This window comes from Oncorhynchus mykiss, chromosome 3 (assembly GCF_013265735.2).
Source record: "Oncorhynchus mykiss isolate Arlee chromosome 3, USDA_OmykA_1.1, whole genome shotgun sequence".
Lineage (NCBI taxonomy): Eukaryota > Metazoa > Chordata > Actinopteri > Salmoniformes > Salmonidae > Oncorhynchus > Oncorhynchus mykiss.
In genome coordinates, this window is record NC_048567.1 from 3,472,384 (window position 1) to 3,484,805 (window position 12,422).

Below are 12,422 nucleotides of genomic sequence, written 5' to 3' on the forward strand. Positions count from 1 at the left end.
CACAGAAGTTGCCAAGGCGTTAGAGAGAGAACGCTATTGTATTTTATTCTCTGTTTTATTGAAGGTTGGTTTCCACAGAAGTTGCCAAGGCGTTAGAGACAGACACCTACTGTATTTTATTCTGTTTTATTGAAGGTTGGTTTCCATAAAAGTCCACCTCAACCTATTCCATCAGGCCTTTGACATGTTGAATACTGTAGGCCTTTAGAATTGATTCTATGATGTATCCTTCAAAACACAGCAGAAAAACATTATTCCAAAGACCAGGTCACATGATATGGTTTGGAGCGAGAGGCAGCCCTGCAGCTAGTTAGATAATCCCACGATTCAAAATAGTTGAGCCTTTCATTTCTTTCTGTGTGTGCATACACGCATGTTCGTGTGTGCATGCTCATGCATACGCATGTGTGTTTGTGTCCGTCCTCATGCGTGTGTGTGTGTGTTTGTGTTTGCCTAAGCGTGTGTTTCCTCTCCACTGCAGAGCTCCCCTGCCAGTCCTGCAGTAGGACAGTAACAGTGCGGTATTAGCAGGTGGTCTTTGCAACACATATGCTGTGTTTGTGCTGCCTCATTTGTCCCAGAAGCTGATGCTGTGACAGCAGGTTTATCTTAACAGGGCAGTGGTGGACCCCCCCCCACACACACACACACACAGTACTGTAGGGAGGAACAACATAAGGTCTTATTTTATCATCATGTATATGTTAACTCACCATGCTTGTCGTGTGTTTGTTTGGTAACATGTCTTTGATAACCGACATCATTTGTCTCGTCTTTCCTTCCAGTGTCCAACGTGTTTATTGTGGCAGCTTTGTACACAGAACGAAGGCTCTCAGTGGTGAGTTTCATTCTGATGTACTTACCAGTGTTGCTATTAGTGTTAGAAAAAAAGTTTTGCCTGCGCTGCAGACGGCTATATCAGTCGGCTGATACAGGACTATTAAAGGCCCAGTGCACTACTTTTGTGATTTTTATTTAATGATTTAAAGTCTATAAATATATTGTGATTTGTCAGGGGTTGCTGCAGCCCCCTCACACCTCTGCTTCCCGCGGCTATGCCTTAACGTGCAGGTCTTCTGTCCCTCCAGGGCTGCATCAGTGAACGTGTTGGGCTGCTGGTTCATTCCATTAACCTGTCAGTCACACTGTGCTTCCCGGTGACTATCGTACTAATGGTGAAGTCCATTACTCCAGGTACTGCTGTATGTGTTCTCGTCAGCCTACAGATGTAGGATCTTAATTTGATCGCCCTGTTGTAGGAGAACTTTCCGTTTTGCATCACCATGATGATTTGGCCGGTGACACGTTGCTTCTTGAAAGTCCAATATCTTGAAAACTTGACTGATGACATGCAAAACATTTTGGGACTGTATCAACTGTGGGTGATTGAAAAAAATAACAAAGGAGAGTTTCTGAGTGAAGTTTTTCTTTAATTATAATCCACATAATCATTTACATTTCCTGTTGCTGCAGTATGTTTTTCCCTGCAGTAGCAAACTGGCTCAAATTAAGATCCTACATCTGTGTAGCAAATCCTGCTTTTCAGAAAAAAACTGTATCTGAATCTAGTGTGTCTCTGTCTTCACTATTAGTTTAGTTAGTGTGTCTCTGTCTTCACTATTAGTTTAGTTAGTGTGTCTCTGTCTTTACTATTAGTTTAGTTAGTGTGTCTCTGTCTTCACTATTAGTTTAGTTAGTGTGTCTTCACTATTAGTTTAGTTAGTGTGTCTTCACTATTAGTTTAGTTAGTGTGTCTCTGTGTCTTCACTATTAGTTTAGTTAGTGTGTCTCTGTGTGTCTTCACTATTAGTTCAGTTAGTGTGTCTCTGTGTGTCTTCACTATTAGTTTAGTTAGTGTGTCTCTGTGTGTCTTCACTATTAGTTTAGTTAGTGTGTCTCTGTGTGTCTTCACTATTAGTTTAGTTAGTGTGTCTCTGTGTGTCTTCACTATTAGTTTAGTTAGTGTGTCTCTGTGTGTCTTCACTATTAGTTTAGTTAGTGTGTCTCTGTGTGTCTTCACTATTAGTTTAGTTAGTGTGTCTCTGTGTCTTCACTATTAGTTTAGTTAGTGTGTCTGTGTCTTCACTATTAGTTTAGTTAGTGTGTCTCTGTGTGTCTTCACTATTAGTTTAGTTAGTGTGTCTCTGTGTGTCTTCACTATTAGTTTAGTTAGTGTGTCTCTGTGTGTCTTCACTATTAGTTTAGTTAGTGTGTCTGTGTCTTCACTATTAGTTTAGTTAGTGTGTCTCTGTGTGTCTTCACTATCAGTTTAGTTAGTGTGTCTCTGTGTCTTCACTATTAGTTTAGTTAGTGTGTCTCTGTGTGTCTTCACTATTAGTTTAGTTAGTGTGTCTCTGTGTGTCTTCACTATTAGTTTAGTTAGTGTGTCTCTGTGTCTTCACTATTAGTTTAGTTAGTGTGTCTCTGTGTCTTCACTATTAGTTTAGTTAGTGTGTCTCTGTGTGTCTTCACTATTAGTTTAGTTAGTGTGTCTCTGTGTCTTCACTATTAGTTTAGTTAGTGTGTCTCTGTGTCTTCACTATTAGTTTAGTTAGTGTGTCTCTGTGTGTCTTCACTATTAGTTTAGTTAGTGTGTCTCTGTGTCTTCACTATTAGTTTAGTTAGTGTGTCTCTGTGTCTTCACTATTAGTTTAGTTAGTGTGTCTCTGTGTGTCTTCACTATTAGTTTAGTTAGTGTGTCTCTGTGTCTTCACTATTAGTTTAGTTAGTGTGTCTCTGTGTCTTCACTATTAGTTTAGTTAGTGTGTCTCTGTGTCTTCACTATTAGTTTAGTTAGTGTGTCTGTGTCTTCACTATTAGTTTAGTTAGTGTGTCTTCACTATTAGTTTAGTTAGTGTGTCTCTGTGTCTTCACTATTAGTTTAGTTAGTGTGTCTCTGTGTCTTCACTATTAGTTTAGTTAGTGTGTCTCTGTGTGTCTTCACTATTAGTTTAGTTAGTGTGTCTCTGTGTGTCTTCACTATTAGTTTAGTTAGTGTGTCTCTGTGTCTTCACTATTAGTTTAGTTAGTGTGTCTCTGTGTCTTCACTATTAGTTTAGTTAGTGTGTCTCTGTGTCTTCACTATTAGTTTAGTTAGTGTGTCTGTGTCTTCACTATTAGTTAAGATCCTACATCTGTATAGCAAATCCTGCTTTTCAGAAAAAAACGGTATCTGAATCTAGTGTGTCTCTGTCTTCACTATTAGTTTAGTTAGTGTGTCTCTGTGTGTCTTCACTATTAGTTTAGTTAGTGTGTCTCTGTGTGTCTTCACTATTAGTTTAGTTAGTGTGTCTGTGTCTTCACTATTAGTTTAGTTAGTGTGTCTCTGTGTGTCTTCACTATTAGTTTAGTTAGTGTGTCTCTGTGTGTCTTCACTATTAGTTTAGTTAGTGTGTCTCTGTGTCTTCACTATTAGTTTAGTTAGTGTGTCTCTGTGTCTTGACTATTAGTTTAGTTAGTGTGTCTCTGTGTCTTCACTATTAGTTTAGTTAGTGTGTCTGTGTCTTCACTATTAGTTAAGATCCTACATCTGTATAGCAAATCCTGCTTTTCAGAAAAAAACGGTATCTGAATCTAGTGTGTCTCTGTCTTCACTATTAGTTTAGTTAGTGTGTCTCTGTGTGTCTTCACTATTAGTTTAGTTAGTGTGTCTCTGTGTGTCTTCACTATTAGTTTAGTTAGTGTGTCTGTGTCTTCACTATTAGTTTAGTTAGTGTGTCTCTGTGTGTCTTCACTATTAGTTTAGTTAGTGTGTCTCTGTGTGTCTTCACTATTAGTTTAGTTAGTGTGTCTCTGTGTCTTCACTATTAGTTTAGTTAGTGTGTCTCTGTGTCTTGACTATTAGTTTAGTTAGTGTGTCTCTGTGTCTTCACTATTAGTTTAGTTAGTGTGTCTCTGTGTGTCTTCACTATTAGTTTAGTTAGTGTGTCTCTGTGTGTCTTCACTATTAGTTTAGTTAGTGTGTCTCTGTGTCTTCACTATTAGTTTAGTTAGTGTGTCTCTGTGTCTTCACTATTAGTTTAGTTAGTGTGTCTCTGTGTCTTCACTATTAGTTTAGTTAGTGTGTCTCTGTGTGTCTTCACTATTAGTTTAGTTAGTGTGTTGTCTGTGTCTTCACTATTAGTTTAGTTAGTGTGTCTCTGTGTGTCTTCACTATTAGTTTAGTTAGTGTGTCTCTGTGTCTTCACTATTAGTTTAGTTAGTGTGTCTCTGTGTCTTCACTATTAGTTTAATTAGTGTGTCTCTGTGTGTCTTCACTATTAGTTCAGTTAGTGTGTCTCTGTGTCTTCACTATTAGTTTAGTTAGTGTGTCTGTGTCTTCACTATTAGTTTAGTTAGTGTGTCTCTGTGTCTTCACTATTAGTTTAGTTAGTGTGTCTCTGTGTCTTCACTATTAGTTTAGTTAGTGTGTCTGTGTCTTCACTATTAGTTTAGTTAGTGTGTCTTCACTATTAGTTTAGTTAGTGTGTCTTCACTATTAGTTTAGTTAGTGTGTCTCTGTGTCTTCACTATTAGTTTAGTTAGTGTGTCTCTGTGTCTTCACTATTAGTTTAGTTAGTGTGTCTGTGTCTTCACTATTAGTATAGTTAGTGTGTCTTCAGTATTAGTTTAGTTAGTGTGTCTTCACTATTAGTTTAGTTAGTGTGTCTCTGTGTCTTCACTATTAGTTTAGTTAGTGTGTCTGTGTGTTTTATCCAGTTGGTCATTAATGTGTAGTTAATGTAGTATTATATTATCTAGTTGGTCATTAATGTGTAGTTACTGTAGTATTATATTATCCAAGTATGTGATTTTATATTAATGGAATCAGTTGGTCATTAATGTGTTGTTAATGTAGCATTATATTATCCAAGTATGTGATTTTATCTGAATGGAATCAGTTGGGCAGTGTTTGATCAGTCCCAGTTAGCTCACAGGGAGAGGAAGTAAGGAGTGAGGTGGATATGAGGCCAAAAGAGGAGTGGCTGAGAGACAGGTCAATGTCAGGTCAGCTCTGCCTGTCTTCATCAAGCTGGTTGCTAGCCAACATGGCATCTGGTGACATACAACAGCTAACTGAGCCTCTCATGGCTACACATGTCTCAGAACTTAGGAAACTGACCACAACCAGAAGATGATATTAACTGTCTGTGATGTTGTTCTATACCCACAGTTTCATATTTACAAATGTAGGATCTTAGTTTGTTCACCCTTTTGCTGGAGAATTTTCCTGCAATAAAGGAAATGTATAACTTGTGTATTTCTGAAGTTTGTCATTTCCACTTTTGCATTTCAGACTTGATTTTCCCTTGTGAAAAATGGATCAACACCTACACAAATGTCCACATAATAATAATCGTTTCCTTTTGCTGCAGGATTATTTTCCTACTGTAGCAAACTGGCTCAAATTAAGATCCTACATCTGTACATGCATAAAAACAAAGGTGAAGCTACAGTCATTCGTTTTTAGTAATCATTCCTCTTAGAGGAGAATAGGAAGGTCTTAGTGTCTTTAAGATCTTCATTTTACCTCTCACAAATCAGATCATCTTTCCCTGGACGTTGACTGCGTAGCTACAGTATCCTTCCTTACCTGAAAGTCTTTCTTTCTCCTCATCTGCCGTCGCCACGGGAACGGACAAAGATGTACCATCTGTCTCGTGTACCTCATGCAGAGCTACTGTTTATACATCAAGGTCAGGGGAGAGGGCCACGGATGCTCCTCTTGGCGAAGGAGACAGTCTCTGTCTTTCTCTCTCTGTGCCCATGCCATCTACTAGGTAACCAGCACGGCCCATTTCCATGCAGCATATGGCCGCTGTTGATAAAGCAGTACTAGTCTGTTAGAATGACCTGGGGGCCTTGCCAGGTTTCCCTGGACCTCGGGCGGTAGCGCTGGTAGTTGCTTGAAAGTGAGTGGACTTTGTGTTCCCAGTCGTTCATCTTGTGTGATAGACGAGGAGAGGATGGTGAGTGTTGTAACTGTTGACATATATGGATATCCCTAGAGAAGGACAGTAAGAACCAGGTGGGCAGCATTCCTCAGCTTCTTGTTAGGGCCTGTTTGTTAACTACACATCAAAGACAATGTCTTCGCTAACTGGGAATCAGAGGGTTTCATTCTTTTCTGTTCTACAGTGTGATATGCATGTTGAATACCTCAAGTTGACTGTACTATATTATAAACTGTGTGGTTCGAGCCCTGAATTCTGATTGGCTGACAGCCGTGGTATATCAGACCGTATACCACAGGTATGACAAAACATCTATTTTTACTGTTCTAATTATGTTGGTAACCAGTTTATAATAGCAAGGCACCTCGGGGGTTTGTTATATATGGCCAATATACCCCGGCTAAAGGCTGTATCCAGGCACTGTCTAAGGACAGCCCTTAGCCGTGGTATATGGATTCATATACAACACCACCTCAGGCCTTATTGCTTAAATATACTACATAACGCACTGTGCTACTACACATCAAGATCATTTACAACCACCCACACCCACATCATTAACTCCATTTAATGGATAATATGTATTGTACTGTTGTGCATACAACCCTTAATATGATTGACTGTGAATTCTAATGGCAAATATTGCATAAATATTGCTGATATTTAACATTGCACATTGTCCTTGTCCTCAGTGGGTGGAGCGTCTGCTCTGGGAGTGTACACCGTCCTCTTCCTGAAGCTCTACTCCTACAAAGATGTGAACAAGTGGTGTAGAGAGATGAGCCATGCTAAAGCCCGTAGCCTGGCCCGCTCCCTCTCATGTAAGTCCTCAGTCTCCACAGTCCTCTATGCCCCATGCTAAAGCCCGTAGCCTGGCCCGCTCCCTCTCATGTAAGTCCTCAGTCTCCACAGTCCTCTATGCCCTGTGCTAAAGCCCGTAGCCTGGCCCGCTCCCTCTCATGTAAGTCCTCAGTCTCCACAGTCCTCTATGCCCCATGCTAAAGCCCGTAGCCTGGCCCGCTCCCTCTCATGTAAGTCCTCAGTCTCCACAGTCCTCTATGCCCCATGCTAAAGCCTGTAGCCTGGCCCGCTCCCTCACCCTCATCCTATAAGCTCTACTGTGACGACTCCCATAGTTGCGTTTTCTAGAGAGTTTGTGTCACCTGGGTTCTACATTGACCTTTGACTCCCAGAGTTGCTTTGTCTAGAGAATTTGTGTCACCTGGGTTCTACATTGACCTTTGACTCCCAGAGTTGCTTTGTCTAGAGAGTTTGTGTCACCTAGGTTCTACACTGACCTTTGACTCCCAGAGATGCTTTGTCTACAGAGTTTGCATCACCTGGGTTCTACGTTGACCTTTGACTCCCAGAGTTGCTTTGTCTAGAGAGTTTGTGTCACCTGGGTTCTACACTGACCTTTGACTACTAATAAAGGGCTTAATGAGATTTCTGACTCGCCTCCATGGAAATGGCAACTGTGACCTAATTTTTCATAGGCAGCGATGCTGAGTGTTTGTATATGTACCCTTAATGGAAACCGTTTTCCTGTTGGTGAAAATGTACACATAAACATTAACACACACACACACACACACACATAATACTACAATCCACATCGCTCCTTAACTGCTGCACTGCCACCTGCTGGTTGACTGTACACAAGAAGCTGTTCTCTAAGTAGAGTGATTGTGACTGTGAGAATCATACATGTTTAATTGCTGACTTAACATGGCTTGTACTCTCCTCTACAGGTTCCTCTATACCGCGGTCTAGGGAAAGTGGACAGGATTATCAGGTCTCCTATCCTGGAAATGTCACCCTCAGAGGTCAGTAGAGGTTGGACATCCCAGGTAGACCAAGACCTGGGTTCAAATACAATTTCAGGTATTTCAATAACGTTTCAAAACAAGTATTCAGATAACTTTTATTTAAAAAAAACAAGTATTTGAATATATTTGGAGATACTCAAATACACTCCCATGCATTTAACCCATGTTTTTGAAAATATTATCTGAAATAGTATTAGAAAAGACTTTAAAATACAATTTGCTCGACTATTTGGTTTTTACAAATAACCATTAAAATATTTGTTTTAAGTACTTGTTTTCGGCTGTGTTTGAAAATACTCAAATACACAGAACCTATTTAAATAACAATTTGTCAAATGCATGTATTTGAACCCAGGTCCTGCTGTAGCAGACCCCACTCTTATCACTGCTGCCTCAACCTATCCTGCTGTAGCAAACCCCACTCTTATCACTGCTGCCTCAAGCTATCATGCTGTAGCAGACCTCACTCTTATCACTGCTGCCTCAACCTATCCTGCTGTAGCAGACCCCACTCTTATCACTGCTGCCTCAACCTATCCTGCTGTAGCAAACCCCACTCTTATCACTGCTGCCTCAACCTATCCTGCTGTAGCAGACCCCACTCTTATCACTGCTGCCTCAAGCTATCATGCTGTAGCAGACCTCACTCTTATCACTGCTGCCTCAACCTATCCTGCTGTAGCAGACCCCACTCTTATCACTGCTGCCTCAACCTATCCTGCTGTAGCAGACCCCACTCTTATCACTGCTGCCTCAACCTATCCTGCTGTAGCAGACCCCACTCTTATCACTGCTGCCTCAACCTATCCTGCTGTAGCAGACCCCACTCTTATCACTGCTGCCTCAACCTATCATGCTGTAGCAAACCCCACTCTTATCACTGCTGCCTCAACCTATCCTGCTGTAGCAAACCCCACTCTTATCACTGCTGCCTCAACCTATCCTGCTGTAGCAGACCCCACTCTTATCACTGCTGCCTCAAGCTATCATGCTGTAGCAGACCTCACTCTTATCACTGCTGCCTCAACCTATCCTGCTGTAGCAGACCCCACTCTTATCACTGCTGCCTCAACCTATCCTGCTGTAGCAGACCCCACTCTTATCACTGCTGCCTCAACCTATCCTGCTGTAGCAGACCCCACTCTTATCACTGCTGCCTCAACCTATCCTGCTGTAGCAGACCCCACTCTTATCACTGCTGCCTCAACCTATCCTGCTGTAGCAGACCCCACTCTTATCACTGCTGCCTCAACCTATCCTGCTGTAGCAGACCCCACTCTTATCACTGCTGCCTCAACCTATCCTGCTGTAGCCTGCTACTGGAGCTATATCAGACTATAGTAATACTCTCTCTTTCTCTCCTCTTGCTCTCTCTCTCGCTCTCTCTCCCCTCTCTCTTTTTCTCTTTCTCTCTCTCCTCTCTCTCTCCCCTCTCTCTTTTTCTCTTTCTCTCTCTCCTCTCTCTCTCTCCTCTCTCTTTCTCTCTCTCCTGTCTCTCTCTTTCTAATTTATCTCACTCCCCTCTTTCTTTCTAATCTCTCTTGTGTTTTTAGATTTGTATTATTTTGTTTTTGCACCAACCCTCTGCTATGAATTAAACTTCCCCCGGTCTCCACGGATTCGAATGAGCTTCCTGCTAAGGAGGCTTTTTGAGATGGTGAGTTCTGTCCCCAATCACCCTTTCTGCATTGGTTTGTTAGTACGCTGCTTTATACTCTGTAAACTAGATTGAACAGTTGATGTTATCACGGCTTTGTCCTACTGGTTATTTCCCAATGTTGTGCTATGGGTATAAAAGAAGATGTACAACTTCCTGTTTAGCCCCATGTGAAGGAGCACATTATAGAGATACAGAAACATCAGATCTATTCTCTTCAATATGATCTGACACAGTCATCTACAGCAAACATCAGATCTATTCTCTTCAATATGATCTGACACAGTCATCTACAGCAAACATCAGATCTATTCTCTTCAATATGATCTGACACAGTCATCTACAGCAAACATCAGATCTATTCTCTTCAATATGATCTGACACAGTCATCTACAGCAAACATCAGATCAGATCTATTCTCTTCAATATGATCTGACACAGTCATCTACAGCAAACATCAGATCTATTCTCTTCAATATGATCTGACACAGTCATCTACAGCAAACATCAGATCTATTCTCTTCAATACGATCTGACACAGTCATCTACAGCAAACATCAGATCAGATCTATTCTCTTCAATATGATCTGACACAGTCATCTACAGCAAACATCAGATCTATTCTCTTCAATACGATCTGACACAGTCATCTGCAGCAAACATCAGATCTATTCTCTTCAATACGATCTGACACAGTCATCTACAGCAAACATCAGATCTATTCTCTTCAATACGATCTGACACAGTCATCTACAGCAAACATCAGATCTATTCTCTTCAATATGATCTGACACAGTCATCTACAGCAAACATCAGATCAGATCTATTCTCTTCAATATGATCTGACACAGTCATCTACAGCAAACATCAGATCTATTCTCTTCAATACGATCTGACACAGTCATCTACAGCAAACATCAGATCTATTCTCTTCAATACGATCTGACAGTCATCTACAGCAAACATCAGATCTATTCTCTTCAATACGATCTGACACAGTCATCTACAGCAAACATGGATAGAACAAATAGAAGTATCTTATTTAACAATGTCAAGTTCCATTGTGAATTTCTCTGGACCTCCATTAGAAGATTAGCTTGGTTATTGGTCGACTGTGGAGATGTGCACTCTGGTCCCAAGACTTATCCAAAGATAAAAGGCAGACAGCGTTTTTCCTGCACACACACACACACACACACACACACACACACACACACACACACACACACACACACACACACACACACACACACACACACACACAGTATCTTTGTTTGATTTAGAGGAGAAATGCTAAGTAAACAAATCATCTGTCTTCCCAGCTGTTCTTCACCCAGTTATTGGTGGGATTAACACAGCAGGTATGTTTTCTCCTGACATTGACTTATGTATAGTGACTACATGTATTTATTGAGAATAAGCACCTCATTTTATTTATGATTTGTGCTGTTTATTCACCTCATCGGTCTCTTATTTGCCTCCAGTGGATGATACCCATTATTCAGAGTTCTATGAAGCCATTGGAGGTAAAGTAGGATTACTGGGACATTTATGATTTACATTTACAGTATTTTTGACTATTTTTCTCTATCAATACAATCTCTCTTTCTTCATTGATCCTGATCCTGTAGGATATGGACCTGCCTATGATGATGGAGCGTCTACTCAGACTAGCCGTGAGTACACAAGAGAACACCGGGGTAATGCGGTCATGGTAACATGGTTGATAGTAACCTTGGGCCTTGAGAGATATGACATAAACATTGTATTGGGCCGTTCCGTTGTTCTACTGTTGTTTTATGTTGTCCTGGACACAGTATTATTCCCCTGTCTTCTCTCTCCCATCAGGTGCCCAATCATCTTCTCTGGTTGATATTCTTCTACTGGTTCTTCCACTCGTCCTTGAACTTTATTGCTGAGCTCCTGCAATTTGGAGACCGAGAGTTTTACAGAGACTGGTGGTAGGTGAAATGAATACGGTCTGTTTTCTTACGTTCCATTGTTTATTGCCAGTATGTTACTAAGAGGGAGAAGTGATCATTTGAGATGTACACAAGTAAAATACCAATAGCATGTACCACTGTAAAATACATCACTTCACATGACTAGGAGACTTTTCCCTTTCTTGCAGGAACTCTGAGACCATCACATACTTTTGGCAAAACTGGAATATTCCAGTACACAAATGGTGCCTTCGGTGAGTAGATGCAATGTATTCTATGCATAGTATACTGTATGTTAACATTGAGATCCTATAAATGATTCAGTGGTACGGAATCAGTGGAATGGAGGTTGATACTGAGCAGAAATGTATTGAGGATGTATTGGGGATTTGTGAGCTGGTAGCTGCCATGAGGTGTTTGATATGCTTCCTCCTGTGTTGCTCCCTCTCTCTCTCCCAAAGCCACTTCTACAAGCCCCTGCTGAAGAGTGGAGTCAGTAAGTGGCTCGGCCAATCAGCAGTGTTCCTGGCTTCAGCCTTCTTTCATGAGGTAAGGTGCTCTGCTCCTAGCTGGGTGAAAGCAGACTGACCGCTGCGCTCATCTTTACTATTCCTTGTGAAGTGAAACAGAGTGTTAGCTTCATCAGGTGGTTTTTAACCAGGATGCTCTGCTGCCACTGCAGCTCATATCATCACAGTCTGACCCAAACATTCAATCGCCAAAACATCAACTTTTCAAAGAGAAAAGACAAGAAAAAAACATGTTTTCCATCAACGAATATAGAATTATGACCATTTAGAAGCTATTTTGAATGTTCTTGATTCTAAAGACATGAAATGTTCAGAGTACATTGAGGTTAGATACCACTTTCAATAAATGTAAAACAATTTAAATTGGCAAAACATGTAGTTACAAGGTTTTCATCAGACAATGACTATATACAGTATGTATACCATTTGTGAAGAAATCCTGCATTCTATGAGACTACAGTTTCATAATTGCTGAGATTGCTAGTCAGATTAGACTTTAAAGGCCACAGATATAGTTATTGCATGACTGT

General features: G+C 40.7%; 1 protein-coding gene across 1 annotated transcript in view; it reads left to right on the forward strand.

Moving 5' to 3' along the window:
• LOC110520733 (diacylglycerol O-acyltransferase 1) overlaps positions 1-12,422 on the forward strand; it is a 32,837-nt gene that overhangs the window by 13,252 nt on the left and 7,163 nt on the right. Inside the window, exons 5-15 of the mRNA XM_036965917.1 lie at positions 786-838; positions 1,089-1,194; positions 6,626-6,754; positions 7,685-7,759; positions 9,316-9,419; positions 10,742-10,780; positions 10,904-10,945; positions 11,051-11,095; positions 11,268-11,380; positions 11,551-11,616; positions 11,824-11,911. Of these exons, the coding sequence (XP_036821812.1) occupies positions 786-838; positions 1,089-1,194; positions 6,626-6,754; positions 7,685-7,759; positions 9,316-9,419; positions 10,742-10,780; positions 10,904-10,945; positions 11,051-11,095; positions 11,268-11,380; positions 11,551-11,616; positions 11,824-11,911 (860 nt within the window). The remainder of the gene's footprint in view (positions 1-785; positions 839-1,088; positions 1,195-6,625; positions 6,755-7,684; positions 7,760-9,315; positions 9,420-10,741; positions 10,781-10,903; positions 10,946-11,050; positions 11,096-11,267; positions 11,381-11,550; positions 11,617-11,823; positions 11,912-12,422) is intronic.